Source organism: Bemisia tabaci, chromosome 10 (genome assembly GCF_918797505.1).
Source record: "Bemisia tabaci chromosome 10, PGI_BMITA_v3".
NCBI classification, from domain to species: domain Eukaryota; kingdom Metazoa; phylum Arthropoda; class Insecta; order Hemiptera; family Aleyrodidae; genus Bemisia; species Bemisia tabaci.
In genome coordinates, this window is record NC_092802.1 from 23,378,080 (window position 1) to 23,394,478 (window position 16,399).

Consider the following 16,399-nt stretch of genomic DNA (forward strand, 5'->3'; position numbering starts at 1 on the left):
GCCTCCTGACAACAGAATTGCGATCTCAAAATTGGAGAAAAATGACGAGTAGCTGAAAAAATGGAACCAATTGATGCGATAGATCGCATACCGTTCTGACACAAAATATGGCGTCCATCGAATCACCTTAAAGGGTCTTTTGATTTTTACAATTTGGTAGTTTCCTTTTTGCTTCCTGGTGGCGGAGGTGATCGACACTACCCTGATACGTTCCAGGTTTTTTTTTTTTTTTTTTTCTGTTTTGGGCTTTGTTGCACATTGCCTTGTGTTTTATACTTAAATTATTCGAGCTATTTTTGTGTACTGTGTTACAATAATTTCATAACGCGAGCGAATTTTGGGTCTCTTTTCGTCAAACTGTGGAGAGCAAAAACCTTAAAAACGCATTCAACTGCCTAAACTCGTATACATCGAGTTTCCGCTTACGATGAAATCGGGTTTGTAAAATTGAAAACAAATTCTCTGAATCAATTTTTTCAAAAATCGTCATTCCTACATTTCACAGAGAGACGCAAACACAGGCGTCGACGTTTATTAAATCGTATCGATGCTTAGGCAGAGGCGGATCCAGAAATTTGGCAACACCGGATTTCCTCCATTTAAACCTATGTTAAACAATTGATTCTTGTCGAAGCACCTGGCACCTCCAAGAATCGATACATTTCCTTAGGTTTAAACGGAGAAAAGACAATGTTGCCAACTTGCTGGATCCGCCAATGTGCTTAGGCGTCGCAGAGCGCCGGAGAGCGCTGTGAGAGCGAATCTCATGTATGTAGCGCTGTCTTTCTGAAGATCAAATCGATTCTTTGAAATCAATTCTTCTCAAAAATCGTCAATCTAACTTTGACAGAGCGGTCCACACATGTGCGTGAAATATAATTGAGGGGTTCGGGGGACAAGTCAGATACGTGAAGTTTTTGCTACTTCGAGAGATATGTGTTATGCTTAACAATTGGATTTTAGTCGTGCATTTTTCTAAGAATATATTTAAGACTGATTTCAATTGAAATCGTTAAAACCTCAAATTTTCAAAAACTGCACTTATCCTACTTGTCTTCCAAGCCCCTCTATTATCCACTGTGGGCGGGAACGTGGGGGTTCCATAAGATCCAGTGTTTTATTTCTTCGTTCCATTTTATTTTCATTTTTACTTGTTTTCAGGATTACGGAAAGGTTATCTCATTCGGTCCGTGTTAATGCTCCGGTTTTTTTCTTTAATTTTTTTTTTTTAAAGTAATAATTTCTCTCCTTAATCTTACATGCACAATAGCCAAAACGGATCCCCCGAACAGCAATGACTTCTACCAACTTCTTGACGACTTTCAAGATGCCAAGGCCGCCTATGAAAAGAAGAAGACTCTTTCTGCAAAAGCGGAGGAGATCAAAGTTGAGAGAGGAGAGGAAATTCCTGGTAAGTTGGATAGAATGAGCTTGTTAGCAATGTTGAATTCCTGCATTTCTGAAATCTAGAGACGGTAAAGAGTTCACAGGAATTTCCCCCGATTTTTTTGAACAACGTTAAGCAATATATTAACAATACAGCGTGGTGAACGCTCAAAACGCGCCTACATTGAAAACGGCAGAGCGTTTCTCTAATAGTCCAGTGCCAATAGATCGCAAAAGGGGGTTAAAGATGATTCTGATGTACTTCTTGTCGCTGAGTCCGAATTTGATGCTTTCAACTGGATTCGCCTCGTGTGTTTCCGGAAAAGTCGGAAAACTGCTGAAAATCATACTTTTACGCACTTTTCCGTGAATAAACAGCATAATTATTTTTGGGACGGAAAATTAGGTATTGGAAAAGTTGTAGCCAAGTAAATTACCGACAAAATTGAAAAAAAAAAAACAAGTTTTAAGCTAGGACTTAAATTTAAGCCACTAGAGCGCGCGAAACTTAAAAATGGACCGAAAATCACATTTTCTCGCCCTAGTCTGGCCGTAACTCCCGAAACTGACCTCAAATCAAAAGAGTCAAAAGGAATAAAGGAAAACAAGAGCTTTCCCGCTTGTTTTCAATTTCATTATCTCAGAGACCCTCTGATCTACATATAGATTACCTTTGTAGGGAGAGTATGGACAACTCAATTAGTGTAGTTCTTAGGGCCTAAAATGGTGACAGTGTGAAAAAAAAGCAAGAAGAAAAATGCGACATGAATAGGTTGGAAAAGCGTGCCGAATAACTGAAATGTTGGACTCATACGTGCTATTTTCACGTCTTTGCTATTTGTATCACTTGGTACTTTTTGCTGAATTTGGGAGAAAATATTGATTCATGAACGTTGAATGTAAATTAATTTTAAATATTCCGTCCAATTACCTTGCTATAAAGCTGATATGCGGCATTTACGCACGACCGCGATTTGGGCGAACTGCCGTCCATCGACATCGCGTTACGTTAATCACTTCGGATTTCGAACTGCAACTTCTCTCCTATTCGGCCGATTTTTACAAATGAGGTCTCTTTATTTGTATGTTAACGGAGAGTAAGGAAACACTCGCTAAATAGACGGAAAACAGTTTTTTGTGAAAATTTGGTGGATTCTGGCGTCACGGTGAATGGTTAATCGGGCGTGGAAGATAAGGTTCGATGGCGGCGAAGGCGAGGCGACCCTCGCCTCGCCGTCTTTTATTGCCTTGCTCGAAACGGGACACCGAAAGCGATATCGGGAGAACTGCAGTGATTTAAGTGGATTTCTGTACGGTCCAAGATTAGCACATGGTATGATGAGTCACGAGGCTCATCACAGACTGCACTTACAGCGCAAGACGCTCGTTGACTAAAAAGTTTCGGCGAGAAAGAGGCTTCTAAAGTTGAGTCCTCCGAGGTTAGAAAAGCTTATATGAGGTTTCTGTCGAATGAAATAATACGGGTTTGACAGGAAAAGGTTTTCAAGGGTTTCCAATTAGCAGTTCATTCGGTTTTTTGGTAGAAGACCATCAGGGCTTGCCAGTATAACAGTTCCAAGACAAAACAAGCAGTTCCAACGCCCAAGCGTTGGAGGGCGCTTCTTGGACAAATCATATTACTACCAGCTTATGTACCCGAAGACTGACGAGGATGGAATGTAAAGTGGGATTCTTTTACCGCAAAACCCATCAAAACTTCAGATCGACCGCGAAGATCTGAAACTCTCCACAAGCACTTTGTGATGATTTAAGGTTCGTGATGAATGGAAACATAAAGGATGCACTGTAAATCAGACGACGGGAAAGAGCGGCGGAACCTCTAAAGCTGGTGCGTCAACGCGATCTAGCGGACAGCGGCGTCGCGACGCCGCGAGGTAGGGCGCGCAGGTCGCGGGGGAGCGGGGCCGCGTGAAGAGGAGTTCAGCAGTGGGATGGGGAAGCGCGGGTCGCGGGGAAGAGAGGGACCGGCCGGCCGGCGCACTATGGTCTGGGGGCGCCGAATTGTGGCCAAAAATCCGATTTTTGAAAGTACGAAAATCTGGCAATCGAGCATATAATCCTTATCTACATCCTTTAGTAGGTGTGAAATGACCTATCAAATCTTATGAAATTGTTTTTACGATCAGATATATGGTGGCGAACTTCACATCCTCCGAGGTAAGTAAAGAAACGTGAGAATTTAAAGTGCACGTCATCGTGTATTGCCTTGTGTCGCTTTGTGATAAGTTGGCGTAGATCCCCGATCAAATATGGAAAAGAAAGGTGAAAGTAAGTACTTTTTGATGGTTTAATCGTTTTTAGTATTAAGATTGATTTTATGACCACCATGAGACTCCAAAGTTTTGTCCTAATTTAGGCAAAAAATTGCCTTCACCTTAAGTTTTAGTTATCACTAACACGAGCTAACACGTTCTTATCAGTGCAAGAATGTAGCTCATATGTTCCTCTAACAGGATATCATCGGTTTTTTTGCCGCTTTTTGCCGCTTTTTGCCTCTGGGGCCTTTTTTGGTCATTTTAGTGAAGGACTTATACGATTTTCTGCGCAATCTGATTTCATTGCAGAAGGAGATAAGAGAGATGAGACAAGGTCAACGTTTGATATAGGGTGATTCATATGTATTTTTGGCTGCTGAATCCGAAAATGATATCAGTTTTTTTCCAGCACTTGCCAGATTTCCGGAAAATAAAGTTTTTTTGCAAAAAACCTCATTTTTAAGCAAAATAATATTTTCTCCGGAAAAACGACAAATGGTGGATAAAACTTAGGTATTTTTTTTTATTCTTCAGCCTGTATACATAATACAAATTTATTAACTCGGCCCGCTGTGGTGCGTAGTGGTTGGAGTGCTGGCTTTAAGATCAAGAGGTTCCGAGTTCAATTCCTGGCTAGGCAACCCGAGAATGGTAATCCGCAAGGTTTTAGGGTCTGATCTGGGTCTGGGTCTGAAGGCCCCAGAGGCAAAAAGATGCAAAAAAACCTATGATATCCTGTTAGAGGAACATATGAGCTACATTCTTGCACTGATAAGAACGTGTTAGCTCGTGTTAGTGATAACTAAAACTTAAGGTGAAGGCAATTTTTTGCCTAAATTAGGACAAAACTTTGGAGTCTCATGGTGGTCATAAAATCAATCTTAATACTAAAAACGATTAAACCATCAAAAAGTACTTACTTTCACCTTTCTTTTCCATATTTGATCGGGGATCTACGCCAACTTATCACAAAGCGACACAAGGCAATACACGATGACGTGCACTTTAAATTCTCACGTTTCTTTACTTGCCTCGGAGGATGTGAAGTTCACCACCATATATCTGATCGTGAAAACAATTACATAAGATTTGATAGGTCATTTCACACCTACTAAAGGATGTAGATAAGGATTATATGCTCGATTGCCAGATTTTCGTACTTTCAAAAATCGGATTTTTGGCCACGATTCATTAGGCCTAGAATCTTTATAATAATTCTAACCATGAAAATCAGCGCAGAATGGTTGACAGCCTCCAATGAGTATAAGAATGTCAAAGCTATTTAGGTCTAAGTAGTATTGAGTATATCTAGAAAATTTTGCTAGCAGGGTTTGATGATCAAAGAGTAAATTATTTTTAAAAAATCGCTAGAAATGAACATTTTTAGGGACAATTTTTGGTTCGGGGAGGGGGCGCCCTAAAGGGCTAATGCCATATGTCTTGCTAACACAAATATCACCATATTGAATGTGCAATTTTTTTAACTTACGCTCCAGTCAGGATCAATAGACCGAAAAACATAGTACTGACTTGATTCAATTTCAATCATTTCTTCTCCTCTTATTTTTCTGGATTAAATACGTATTTTTGGGGCTTCTGCCCTGATAACCTCTTGATCATTGAAGAATAGATTTCATATTATAGGGAGACAACCTTCAAAACATTAAACTGACATTCAATTTGGTATTCTAATCATATTTTGGCTTTTCTTCTAATTTTTTGGTTTCAAGGGCCTGCCGCCATCTTGGATTTAAGAATTTTGTAAAACTAAGGTCAAATTTGAATTCAGCGACCCAAAAAGCATAAGTACACCAAATTTCATGATATTCTGATCATTTCCTGATTTATGGCCACAATTCGGCGCCCCCAGACCATAGTGCGGCGGTGACATCGGCCATGGCCCATGGATGAAAATATAGGCAGCGCTAATGTCTCCGCTAACTGGAGTTGGGGGTCCTTATTCATTCTCTTGGTCCATGACATAACCTTAAACCTTCCGCTCAATGCAAGCTCAATGCCGCAAACAGCTGACGTGTCGATGCTGCGCCAAGAAAATGAACCAATCACAAAGTAGCACAGTAATACGTCACTAAAATGAAGAGATCACGTGACTGTTCGTAACATTTTCAAATCGATCTGAAAGTACTGCCTCGGATATAAGTATTTAAAGCATAAGGAGGCCCTAAAATACTTTAACCAGGTAATACGTCCGTGCGAGATTGTTATGCTTAAAAGCAAAACATTTCACGAAAACTTTTACGAATACCAGATGCAGAAAAAAATCCAATTTTCCCGGGTGTACCAGAATGGCGTCATTACCCATAAGGCAAAAGGGCATGTAGTATAGTACATGTTACATCGGGGGAGTCGAACGGTTGGAAAGGGCGCATCTGGTACCCAGAAGCGCCCAAAAAAACGGGTCCGAGGAAAAAAATATCTGGACGGCCCGTTGAATAGCATTTGTTGATCGGTGCGCACCGTTCGTTACCCTCTCGAAGTTTAAATTAGTACCACTGGATAGTTCCAGTTCATAGGTTGGCTGCCTTATGGAACCTCAAGAGCTACATGACCTAGAGTACCTATGTGCGGGAGAGTATTGCCATCTTAATCCTTTTGCTACAGTAAAAGTGTACCGCTTTCTGATTGGTCGGCTATCATTGAGCCCCAAAGTTGGACCAATGTACACAAACCTTAGCCCCCCCTCTCCTAGTTAGGCCCAATGTAAACAAACAAGGTGGCGTCAAAGTTCCACAAAGTTCTAGACGCGATTTTGGATGTGATAGAAATTTTTTTATGATCAACTTCTGAATTGAGTTCGGATCGACCTTAAATGGATAATTTAGCCGAAAATTAATTTTTGAGTGTGATTATTATTCATTTCTCAGCCGATAATACGCATTTCTCTGGGTAGGGTTTGTTTACATTGATCCAACTTTGGAGCTCCATGATAAACTAAAACTGATGAACCAAATAGAGAGCGGCACAGAGATGGTTATACTCTCCCGTATACAGGTACTCTAACGTGCGACCTTATTAAACCTAACCTCCAAATTTTCGAGTTGTCCATTCTCTCCCTGTAAAGGTACTCTACTCTGATCACAAACAGAGTCCCTTTATACTGAGAGTCAAGACAATGTGAATCCATTTCTGATTGGTTCCCGTTTTTTAGGCCTTCACAGTGTCACAAACGGGAATTAAGATTACATTTTCACCGATTGCAAAGATTATAATCTGGAATGGACCAGGGAATTACGGGTTCGGCAAGGAACAAACGGAAAGAGATAAGGAACGGAGAAAGGAATTTGAGAATGGGCCTATCAATGATTACAAAAAACGTTCAATTCCTATAATCTTTCTTCCCGTTTGTGACTCCATGAGGGGGTGTTGCCTCGACTCTCAGTATAGAGGGGCTCTAATCACAAATAGATCTGAGTTCGTCCTTTGCGGTCTGTTTCAGTGTGGGAACTGGTGGCTGCAAAGCGAAAATGTCAAGAGTTGTGCGATCAGATATGGGGCTACGCCTATATCATGAACCTACCCCCGTGGCCCGAGGACAGGGTTACGGCATGGATGCAGCAGATACCGTCCCTCGACTTCTTCGCTTGCGGAAAACTCATCCCTTTGACCAACGGAGACAGCAACGACCGTCCCCCGCCTGTTCCCTGGCCCTGGCCCTTCGGTTGCGATTGTCGCGATGACCCCGCTTTCATCGACTTGTTGAACCGGTACGAGATCGACGCTGGCTTTTTCTCATGGTTCAAAAGCGGGGATCCGGAAGGCACTGGGACTTTGAGGTGGTTAGAAAGGGAATTTGTAGGTAAGGGGCTTTTGCACATGACCAAGGACACATTGTCAGAGACCGTCCGGGCTCTGTTCAAAAAATGGGGTATGCCTACCGCGCACTGGGATATGCCGGCTGCTCAATATGAGGAGGTTGTCAGGGACCAGCTCGGAGCGGAGGAAGTGGAAGTGGGTGATGACTATTGGAACCAAGCGCAGTACTACAGACCGCCCAATCCGAATCCTGACGATGACGCCTGGTTGCGAAACTTCCTTGAAAATATGCACAAGAAGTCTCAAAACAAGGAAACTTGAAAAATTCCCATAAAGTACACGAGGAGGACAAGGCGCATAAGTGCAGTTTTCGCTACATCGAGAAATACCTGTGGAAATTACGTGGATCCATACGGTGGGAAAAAAATTCAAACTGACTTTTAGGCCTTGTCCACACGAGCGCGGTTCGCGGAACCGAGTTCGAGGAACTTGTTCCCGGAACAAGTTTTAGCTGAGCTAAAAACTTATTCCTTCAAAACTCGGAACTTCCCCCGTACTCCGAGCTTCTACATACGTTTATTTTGATGTGAATTCGTTTGTTTTTGTTTTTTACGTCCTTCACATGTCTTGACATTTATTTTTGTTACTTTGAAGGCCGTATAATCTATTATTTTGCAATAATTGTATAGTTTTATTGAAGTTCCGGTTCCAGTTCGGGCGAACTCGTGTGGATAGCATGCCTCGTTTAAAGGAACAAGTTTCGGGAACTGAGCAGTTCGTCGAATAAGTTCCTCGAACCACGCTCGTGTGGACAGGGCCGTGGATGCTTGAAAATTGGAATTCGGGTCAAATTTTTCATAGAACATGCATTAAGACTAGTTTTACTTGAAATAATTAATATCTCAATTTCTTCTAAAGCTGCACTAATGCGCCTTCCTCCAAGCTCCTCACGTAGAGTCGTAAAGTAATGACGTGAGCTGGGATCATGTTCTGGTCGACGAGGTCCGGGCCCGGTGTGCGCCGAGACTACGCCGCTTTTCGGTACATTTTTGATCCAAAGTGACGATACATCCTCTCTATTCTAATAAAATAATTTTCAAGACGCTCGATGAACGAGATGAGGAAGGAAAGTAAGACAGTTTGAAGGTCGAAATCCAAAGAAGGAATCAAAATTCAGAGTAAGGAGAAAGTCATTAAGACTATTGTTTGGCGGGGACTTTATCTTAAAAACATCGTTTCGTTGAAATTATTTCCTCAATAATCGCCAACGGGCGTTTCCGACAATTTCGCTGACCGCGAAGAGGGCTTTTGTGGGGGGAAGGGGGGAGGGGGGGTTGAAGCCCCCCAAGTCCATAATAACTCATAACCTCTTTGTTTACAGTGAATGAATGGCCTATCGCCGGCCCTGAGCCCGCGTGTATCGAAAACAATCGATTATGTATCGAAATGGTGGCCCGGTACCCCTCAGGAAACATCAAATTCGGTGACTGGAAAATGCTTAAAAGTGGCGCCAGTTCCTCCATTCCTATTATGACTCTACGTGCTCTATGAAAATTTTGGAAATGTTTTCTCTTCAAAATCCTTAGTAGAAAATAATTCACATAACGAAAAGTTCGGAATTCGACTCCTGAGCGAGTTATTCATACGATTATACCTTTTTTGAGCGTCAATAACGAGCAGATTTTAAAAATAAAAAAAAAACCCACTTTGACTGAGACTCTTAACAAGTGTCATAAAACACCGTCCTCGCGATGAAGAATTTTCGCAAAAAAATGTTATTGCTCTATCCGAGAGTGCTCAATTAGATGAGTTCTCAGTATTTTTCATAATTTGTTTCTGAAATGGAAACTTTTAGAAACATAGATTTTCAATTCAGAAAATGTGCCGCCTAGTGACGTCATCTAGCGGCATTTTCCATTTAAATATATGTATTTTAGCAGACTAGGTTATTTCATCATATCTATTGACTTTAATATTTGTTCAATTTAGAAATCAAGGAATTCCTTGTGCTCAATTCTCTCAGTAGTTTCATCTTAAACAGAGCCCCCCCCTTTTTGGGGGTGGGGGGGGGAATGGGCATCTGAAATATTAAATTCACCAAATTTCAGACGTCTGCCATTCTCCATTGATGTCATCGGCAAGTGCATGAAAATTAAAATCGATAGAAAAAAAGAGAGCTTACATACAGGAGGAGATAGCGTGTTACAATTGTTACATATGGCTGTAATTTTTGCTGACAGCTAAATCGATGTGAAACTCACCTGAAACCAACAATGCAAAAATCATCAGAAATTATTTAAAGAAAATGATTAATTAAAATTAAAAATAATTTAAAATGAAGTACCAAACCAAAATTAGTTTTCAGAAGAGAAAAAAAGATTATTCTTTTTTTTTTTTTTCCTTTTAAGGCTCTAAAAAAAGTCATTGTAACTAATGATTTATATACTCGATTACCTCGGTAACGTATCGGTGGTAATTACATTTTGAGCGATTATAGTCAGCAATGGCTGTGGGAGGGTTGTTACGTTGTGAGGCATTCTGTGACGCAAGTCCACGAGCGTTGTCACACATTTTTAGTAAATAAAGAGTCCCGGTACCGAGCAAAGGTAAATATTTCCGAAAAAAGACAAAACGATAATATCTTCTTTAAAAAAGAAATACGTAAATAAAATAATGAAAAGGAATGGAAAAAGTAAAAAAATCAAGGTATGATGTCATTAGTTGCGTTGACTTATTTGAAGCTCACCTCATGGTTAAGTTTTACAGTTTACAGTTAAGTTAGAGTTACAGTTTAGAGTTGTTTAAGTTTATGGTTTTATGGATAATCAACTGTTTAACTTACAACTGAACTAGTATTTACTGGTTCGTAAGATCATTTATTTACTATAATTCATACTAAACATTTACAGTAACATTTGTGGTAAAAATTTATAATGCTCTATAGTTTTTTTTATGTATTTGGCTTCATTTATAGTTACTTATTTTACTTCTTGGGAGTAAAGTATTACTTCTTGACTATTTCATTTGTATTTTTCATCCTCCTTTCATACTTATGCTCCAGAAGCATGATGCTGCTTACCTTAAAAAGAAACAAGAGGGATACTTTTGCGGGTAAAATCCAGTTAAGCTTATTCTGGGCGACAACGCTTTCAATATTAGTGTCTAACAAGGTGGAGACATGGTGCTGGGTCCACACCATTTCGCGGGGAAACAAAGCCAAGAAAATACCAAAAATTAAAATTAGGGTCAAAATTTAAATTTTTTGAGCTCTAGTGCGCACCAGTGCGAAACTGAGGGGGGAGAGTGTTCACTTGTTCAGCTCAGGCGGTTTGCATTAGAATATTAAGTTGGAGTCACGCCGAGAGATCTACACCGGTTTGGGCCTTATTAGACCTCATCAGCAGATCACACTCGGCAGTGAACCCAACTTAACATGCCGCAAAATCCAAGACGGCATTAATACGCCGTCATGGATATGACCCGAGGCATGACACAAAAGTGTGATCCTCGCGCCATCTACCGTCGCTGCTGAACAACTCTCATAACAAAACAAGGAAAACCCGAAAAAATGACTATCGGGATTGATCGGATTATGATTAATATTAGTGTCTTGCTCGGTAGAGGACCTCGGTCTAAAAAAAATGATTTGATTCATACAACTGTTCGCGCTCCTGGACTGTGCGCGTTGCAGTTCCTAAACATGAAGGCGCATCCAGGGCCGGATTAGGCGGGGTGCCGGGACGCTGTAGCACCCCGGGCCACTGGCTCCACGGACCCCCCGTGTGCGATTTTTACTTTTGGTCCAGATTCTCTAGGGGCCCTTGGATTATAAACAACAGATTCAGACAGACCCTAAGACTAGGATTTTCGGTTCGAGGATCGTGGAACCCTTAGACTTTAGGATTTGGGGCCCGTAAATTGGCCCCCGGCCCCACGGGCCCCCTTGGGCAATGGGCCTGTTGCAAACTTTTGCTAGAGCAAAAATAAGAGTTGTTTCTTGCTTCCCGCTTCAAAAACGATACTACGGCACAGGTAAACATTTTGTTAGAGGAGTCGCTCCATCGTCGGCGATATTCATCATGGCCGACGCTTGCGCGCAGTTCCACGCGTAATTCGAGGAGAGTTCAAGGTCAATCAATTCGGGCGTGGAAAATATGAACGTTAACACACCGATTGTTATCTGGTCTAATCCAGTTCAGGTGTTATCTCGTCCCATCAAACGTGTTTTGGCGGACTGGCGTCGGCCATGGTGATTATTGCCGACGATGGAACGACTCCTCTTACAAAATGTTCACCTGTGCCGTAGTATCGTTTTTGAAGCGGGAAGCTCAAAAAACCGCAAATTTCTCACGCAGATTGTGAAGTTATGAAAGCATTTCAGACTTTGCCGATGCGCTCATCGTGATTTTTGAGGCATTATATATAAGAAACAACTCTTATTTTTGCTCTAGCAAAAGTTTGCAACAGGCCCATTGTTATTTTAATTTCAGATTCTCCAGGGGCCCTTGGGGTATAAACGACAGATTCAGAGAGGCCATAAGACTGGGATTTTGGGTTCGGGGATCATGGGGCCCCTAAGTTTTAGGATTTGGGGCCCATAGATTTTAGAATTTGGCCACGTGGGGCCCTAAATTAGAAGATTTGGTTTTGTACCTGGAGTCCTCCTGACATCAGCCGGGAGTTATCTCCTTCATACGTGTATGCTGATTTGTTGTCTTTAAACCGGCAATTAAATCGGGCAGAGTGAGACGATACCTAGGAGTCCCGAACTCCCGATTCATTTCCATCGTCATGCGTGTGTGTGTGTCATCTAATGACATTTTATGCAAGGCATTTCTCATTCGAAGGTTTTTTTAATGTTTTTACCTCCTTAAAATGACGGCGAAGGGTGGGCCCCGAGGGAGAGAGGAGGGGGAGGGGGAGGGGGAGGGGGGAGGTTTTATTTTAATGGGAAACGAAAACAGCCTTCAATTTACAGGGTATGCAACCCGCAAAAGTCCGGGCCCCTTGTACTCGCTAGCACCCCAGGCCCCTCAGCACAAATCCGGCCCCGATTTCAACGACCTCTCACTCACTACATGCGATCAGTGACGAGACGTGAATGATAGATTATCGACATTCTCCGATTTGAAACTGCGGTAAAAACTCGATTATCAAGGTGTTCGTTGCGAAAACCCTGATTATCATCGATAGTTTTCCAAAGGTTCAAATGGCAGATCAATCGACAGATCGCAAAGCACCGAATGGATCCGATGCATACATCTGCCCCAATTAACTGACAGGTAAAAAAGGGAAACATAAGTTCCCGCGGGAGACGGGACAAAAACTCTGACTGCACATCTATATTTCAATTATTTGTGATAGCGCACACTGAAAAAAAAATCTCGGTGTACTTACTAAGAGAAGGGTAAAATTACCAAGATCAGGTTCTATTGATCCGCAGTTTCTCTTGTAAATTCCATTTGGAAAGTATTTACCGAGAAATTTGGTAAAAGTATTGAACTTTCTCGGTAATTTTACTGGACCTTGGTAAAAACGCCAATATTTTTTATCGACTGTGGTAGAATTACCGAGATAAAATGGCAAACTTACCGGGAATCGATTACCAATAAAAGTGGTATTCTTACCTGAAAAAAACAGTAAAAATACCGGTTTTTAGGTTTACTTACCAGCTTATTTTGGTAAAATTACCAATAATTGGTAAAAAAAAAGTGAGATGGTAAAGGTACGAACGGACCTTGGTAAAAACGCCGAGAATTTTTTTTCAGTGCATAACTTATCTCCCGGGGTCCAATCATTATTGGTTCCGGCTCCGGCTCTGAGAAATTCCGAGCATTGAATTGCTCAAATTAAATACTCTGGAGATGAGCATACCTAGGAAATGAGCGGACACTTCGGTAACAGTGAGCATACTAGTGCATTAGTTGGCACAAAGGTATAACTGAAAAATTCCTAAATTTGACCACTTTGCAGCATTTAAAAGTCCGAGGGAGAAAAACAAGTTTTCCAAGTAAATAGCAGTTAAAGTTAGTCTGCACTGTTGCGTACCTTGAGGAACGATCCATCTGAAACGCTCACATTATTGATAACGCAAATCATGGCTTGAAAGATTGACCCAATGCCCTTCAGAATATTACATTGGGAATTATCATCATTGAAAACTAAAGTAGTGTGGGGTTTTTTTTTTTTTTTACCCTCAAACTGTTTTCTGATGTACTGAGAGTTTTCAGTTTTAATTTAATGCTGCGTCACATACAGGGTGTCCCAAAAGTCCCTTCCACCCCCTCTAAAATTTTACCTAATCATATTTTGAAACGAAACTTTGGGGATGTTCATCGATCAATGTTAGCTACTTCTGGAGCCCCCCAAAATTTTCGGGCCCCCCCGTGGGGAGGGGCTGCGGACCCCAACTTTTTTTTTCCAAATAGCAACCCCTATCTTGTGATACTTCATTCGAAAGAGCATAAAAAACCAAGAATTTTGGCGCAAACCGCAAATCAATATCTTAATTTTTGACCGAGTTATGATAGGTCAAAGGTCAAATTTGACCAATTTTCAAAAAATCATAACTCCGGTTCAAATTATCGTATTGAAAAAAATAAAACGGGAAAATTTACCAAATTGTAAGCACTTTTAAGTAAAAATCACAGAAATTACTTCAAACTAATTTTAAGGGGGGTTTCGGACCCCCAAATACGTCAATTCAAAGGTCATTCAATTTTCCGGAAAATAAGCCAATTTCCCCCGGATTTGCCTCCGTATTATCTTAGTTAGGTCAAAATCAGTTCAACATTACGTTGGCAAGTCCCCAAATTTCGGGAAAAGTTAAAAAAAAAAAAATTTAAACGGTCAAATTTGATCACCTTAAATTTTTTTTTTTTAACTTTTCCCGAAATTTGGGGACTTGCCAACGTAATGTTGAACTGATTTTGACCTAACTAAGATAATACGGAGGCAAATCCGGGGGAAATTGGCTTATTTTTCCGGAAAATTGAATGACCTTTGAATTGACGTATTTGGGGGTCCGAAACCCCCCTTAAAATTAGTTTGAAGTAATTTCTGTGATTTTTACTTAAAAGTGCTTACAATTTGGTAAATTTTCCCGTTTTATTTTTTTCAATACGATAATTTGAACCGGAGTTATGATTTTTTGAAAATTGGTCAAATTTGACCTTTGACCTATCATAACTCGGTCAAAAATTAAGATATTGATTTGCGGTTTGCGCCAAAATTCTTGGTTTTTTATGCTCTTTCGAATGAGGTATCACAAGATAGGGGTTGCTATTTGGAAAAAAAAAGTTGGGGTCCGCAGCCCCTCCCCACGGGGGGGCCCGAAAATTTTGGGGGGCTCCAGAAGTAGCTAACATTGATCGATGAACATCCCCAAAGTTTCGTTTCAAAATATTGATTAGGTAAAATTTTAGAGGGGGTGGAAGGGACTTTTGGGACACCCTGTATAATACCCGTACGGTAAGATAATAATTTCACTTACGGAAAAGAAGAAAGATATGAAAGACAGAATGACAGACAGAGTTATAATGTCGTCTCATCTGAGAACCTTTTTGCACTTATTAAATACGAAAAAATGTGACAACCATGGAAAAAGCGCGCACCCTCAGAAGCGTAGCAACTCAATTTAATAATATTATTACCTAATCTTAACCTTATCACGCCGGCTATTCACTCAGAGTAAATCATTGATTTTTGACAGTGGGGCCCTTGGGGACGCGCAGCGCCTCGGGGTGGGGCCGTGTAGTGACCAGGGGGCGGAGCCTCCTACTCCTTTTGGTGAAAATAATAATTTTTAAGAGAAATCACAGTACAGTAAAATGTGGACTCACTACAGTTTATTCGCGAATAACGTCAACCTTTGCGAACTTACATGCTCTTTGACAACTCTCAAATTCCATAATGGAGGCAATTTTTGCTCATTTGTTCGGCTCGTCACAATTAGGTTGGTGGATTTTCAAAGAACATTTTTGACCTCCTGAAAGATTCTGGCTGAACCAGTGAAAAAGTTACTAGTGCGACAAATCGAGAGTGCACTGAAAAAAAAGTAGTTAGCGTTGAGAACTAATTTGGTAAGTTCTCGCCAAGTAGAATCAAAATTAGGCTTCAGAACTAATTTATTGTACTGAAGCACCAATCAATTCGCTTCATACGCTGACTTCACTTTACTAGAGCGCGAACCAGAATTGGAAAACAGCACTAGCTGTAAAATTAGCGCTGTGGTAAGACAAATTCACCTTCGGGTCAAACTAATTCGCCCTCAACGCTAACTGCCACATTGTCCGTTACATTTATTTAGTTTCGAAAAAGTGGCGTCGGTACAAAAGCCTCATCAGCCTCAATCGCGTCAGCTCGTGAAAATCAATTAAAATGTGAAATTTCGGGCTCGTTTGACAATGTAAATACTCCCGGTATGATTTATAGTGTCCTCTCTTTCTTGAAAACGCTCGAAAGCAACATAAATAAACCTGTTAAGGTTAGAAATTGTCTGTTCGATTCAAAAAGTAAATAAGCATGATATTCGTTGGAGTCGTCAATCTTCTGTATTAAATTGCGATTAAAGCGTTCCGCGTTCAGTTTATATTTTACGAAAATCTGTGAACTTACTGCTTACTTCTATAGTTCGCGTTCTCCCGTAATTTCACAAGAATATCTCAAGTGTTCGGACGAGATATGTTTATTCAGTGTGAACATTCGCTACCGTTTCATGTGTGAGTGTGTGTCTCTCTAAAGGATAATTCTGTCTACTTGCACGTACCTATGGGATATTCCTTTCCTCTGTCGTTCATTTGGAACCGGTCAGTTTATTTTTACCTCTCATCTTTTAAGAAATCTTATTTTCCTGAAAGTATTGTCCAGTTATCATTTGCTAAGCCGTTTTCTCCTCTCTCAGTTTTGAGGTTAGGTTGACCCAACCCTACCGAATGCGAATTAGAGTAGCGGAATTAGTTTCC

The 16,399-nt window shown here is 40.9% G+C and overlaps 2 protein-coding genes across 12 annotated transcripts in view; one reads left to right on the forward strand and one right to left on the reverse strand.

Annotated features, from left to right (window-relative positions):
• Positions 1-16,399, reverse strand: part of CASK (peripheral plasma membrane protein CASK) — an 832,536-nt gene that overhangs the window by 533,180 nt on the left and 282,957 nt on the right. The window lies entirely within an intron of this gene.
• Positions 2-10,454, forward strand: LOC140225608 (uncharacterized). The gene is made up of 2 exons (XM_072305065.1): positions 2-1,411; positions 7,120-10,454. The coding sequence occupies exon 2, from the start codon at positions 7,191-7,193 to the stop codon at positions 7,755-7,757; it is 567 nt and encodes a 188-aa protein (XP_072161166.1). The 5' UTR covers positions 2-1,411; positions 7,120-7,190; the 3' UTR covers positions 7,758-10,454.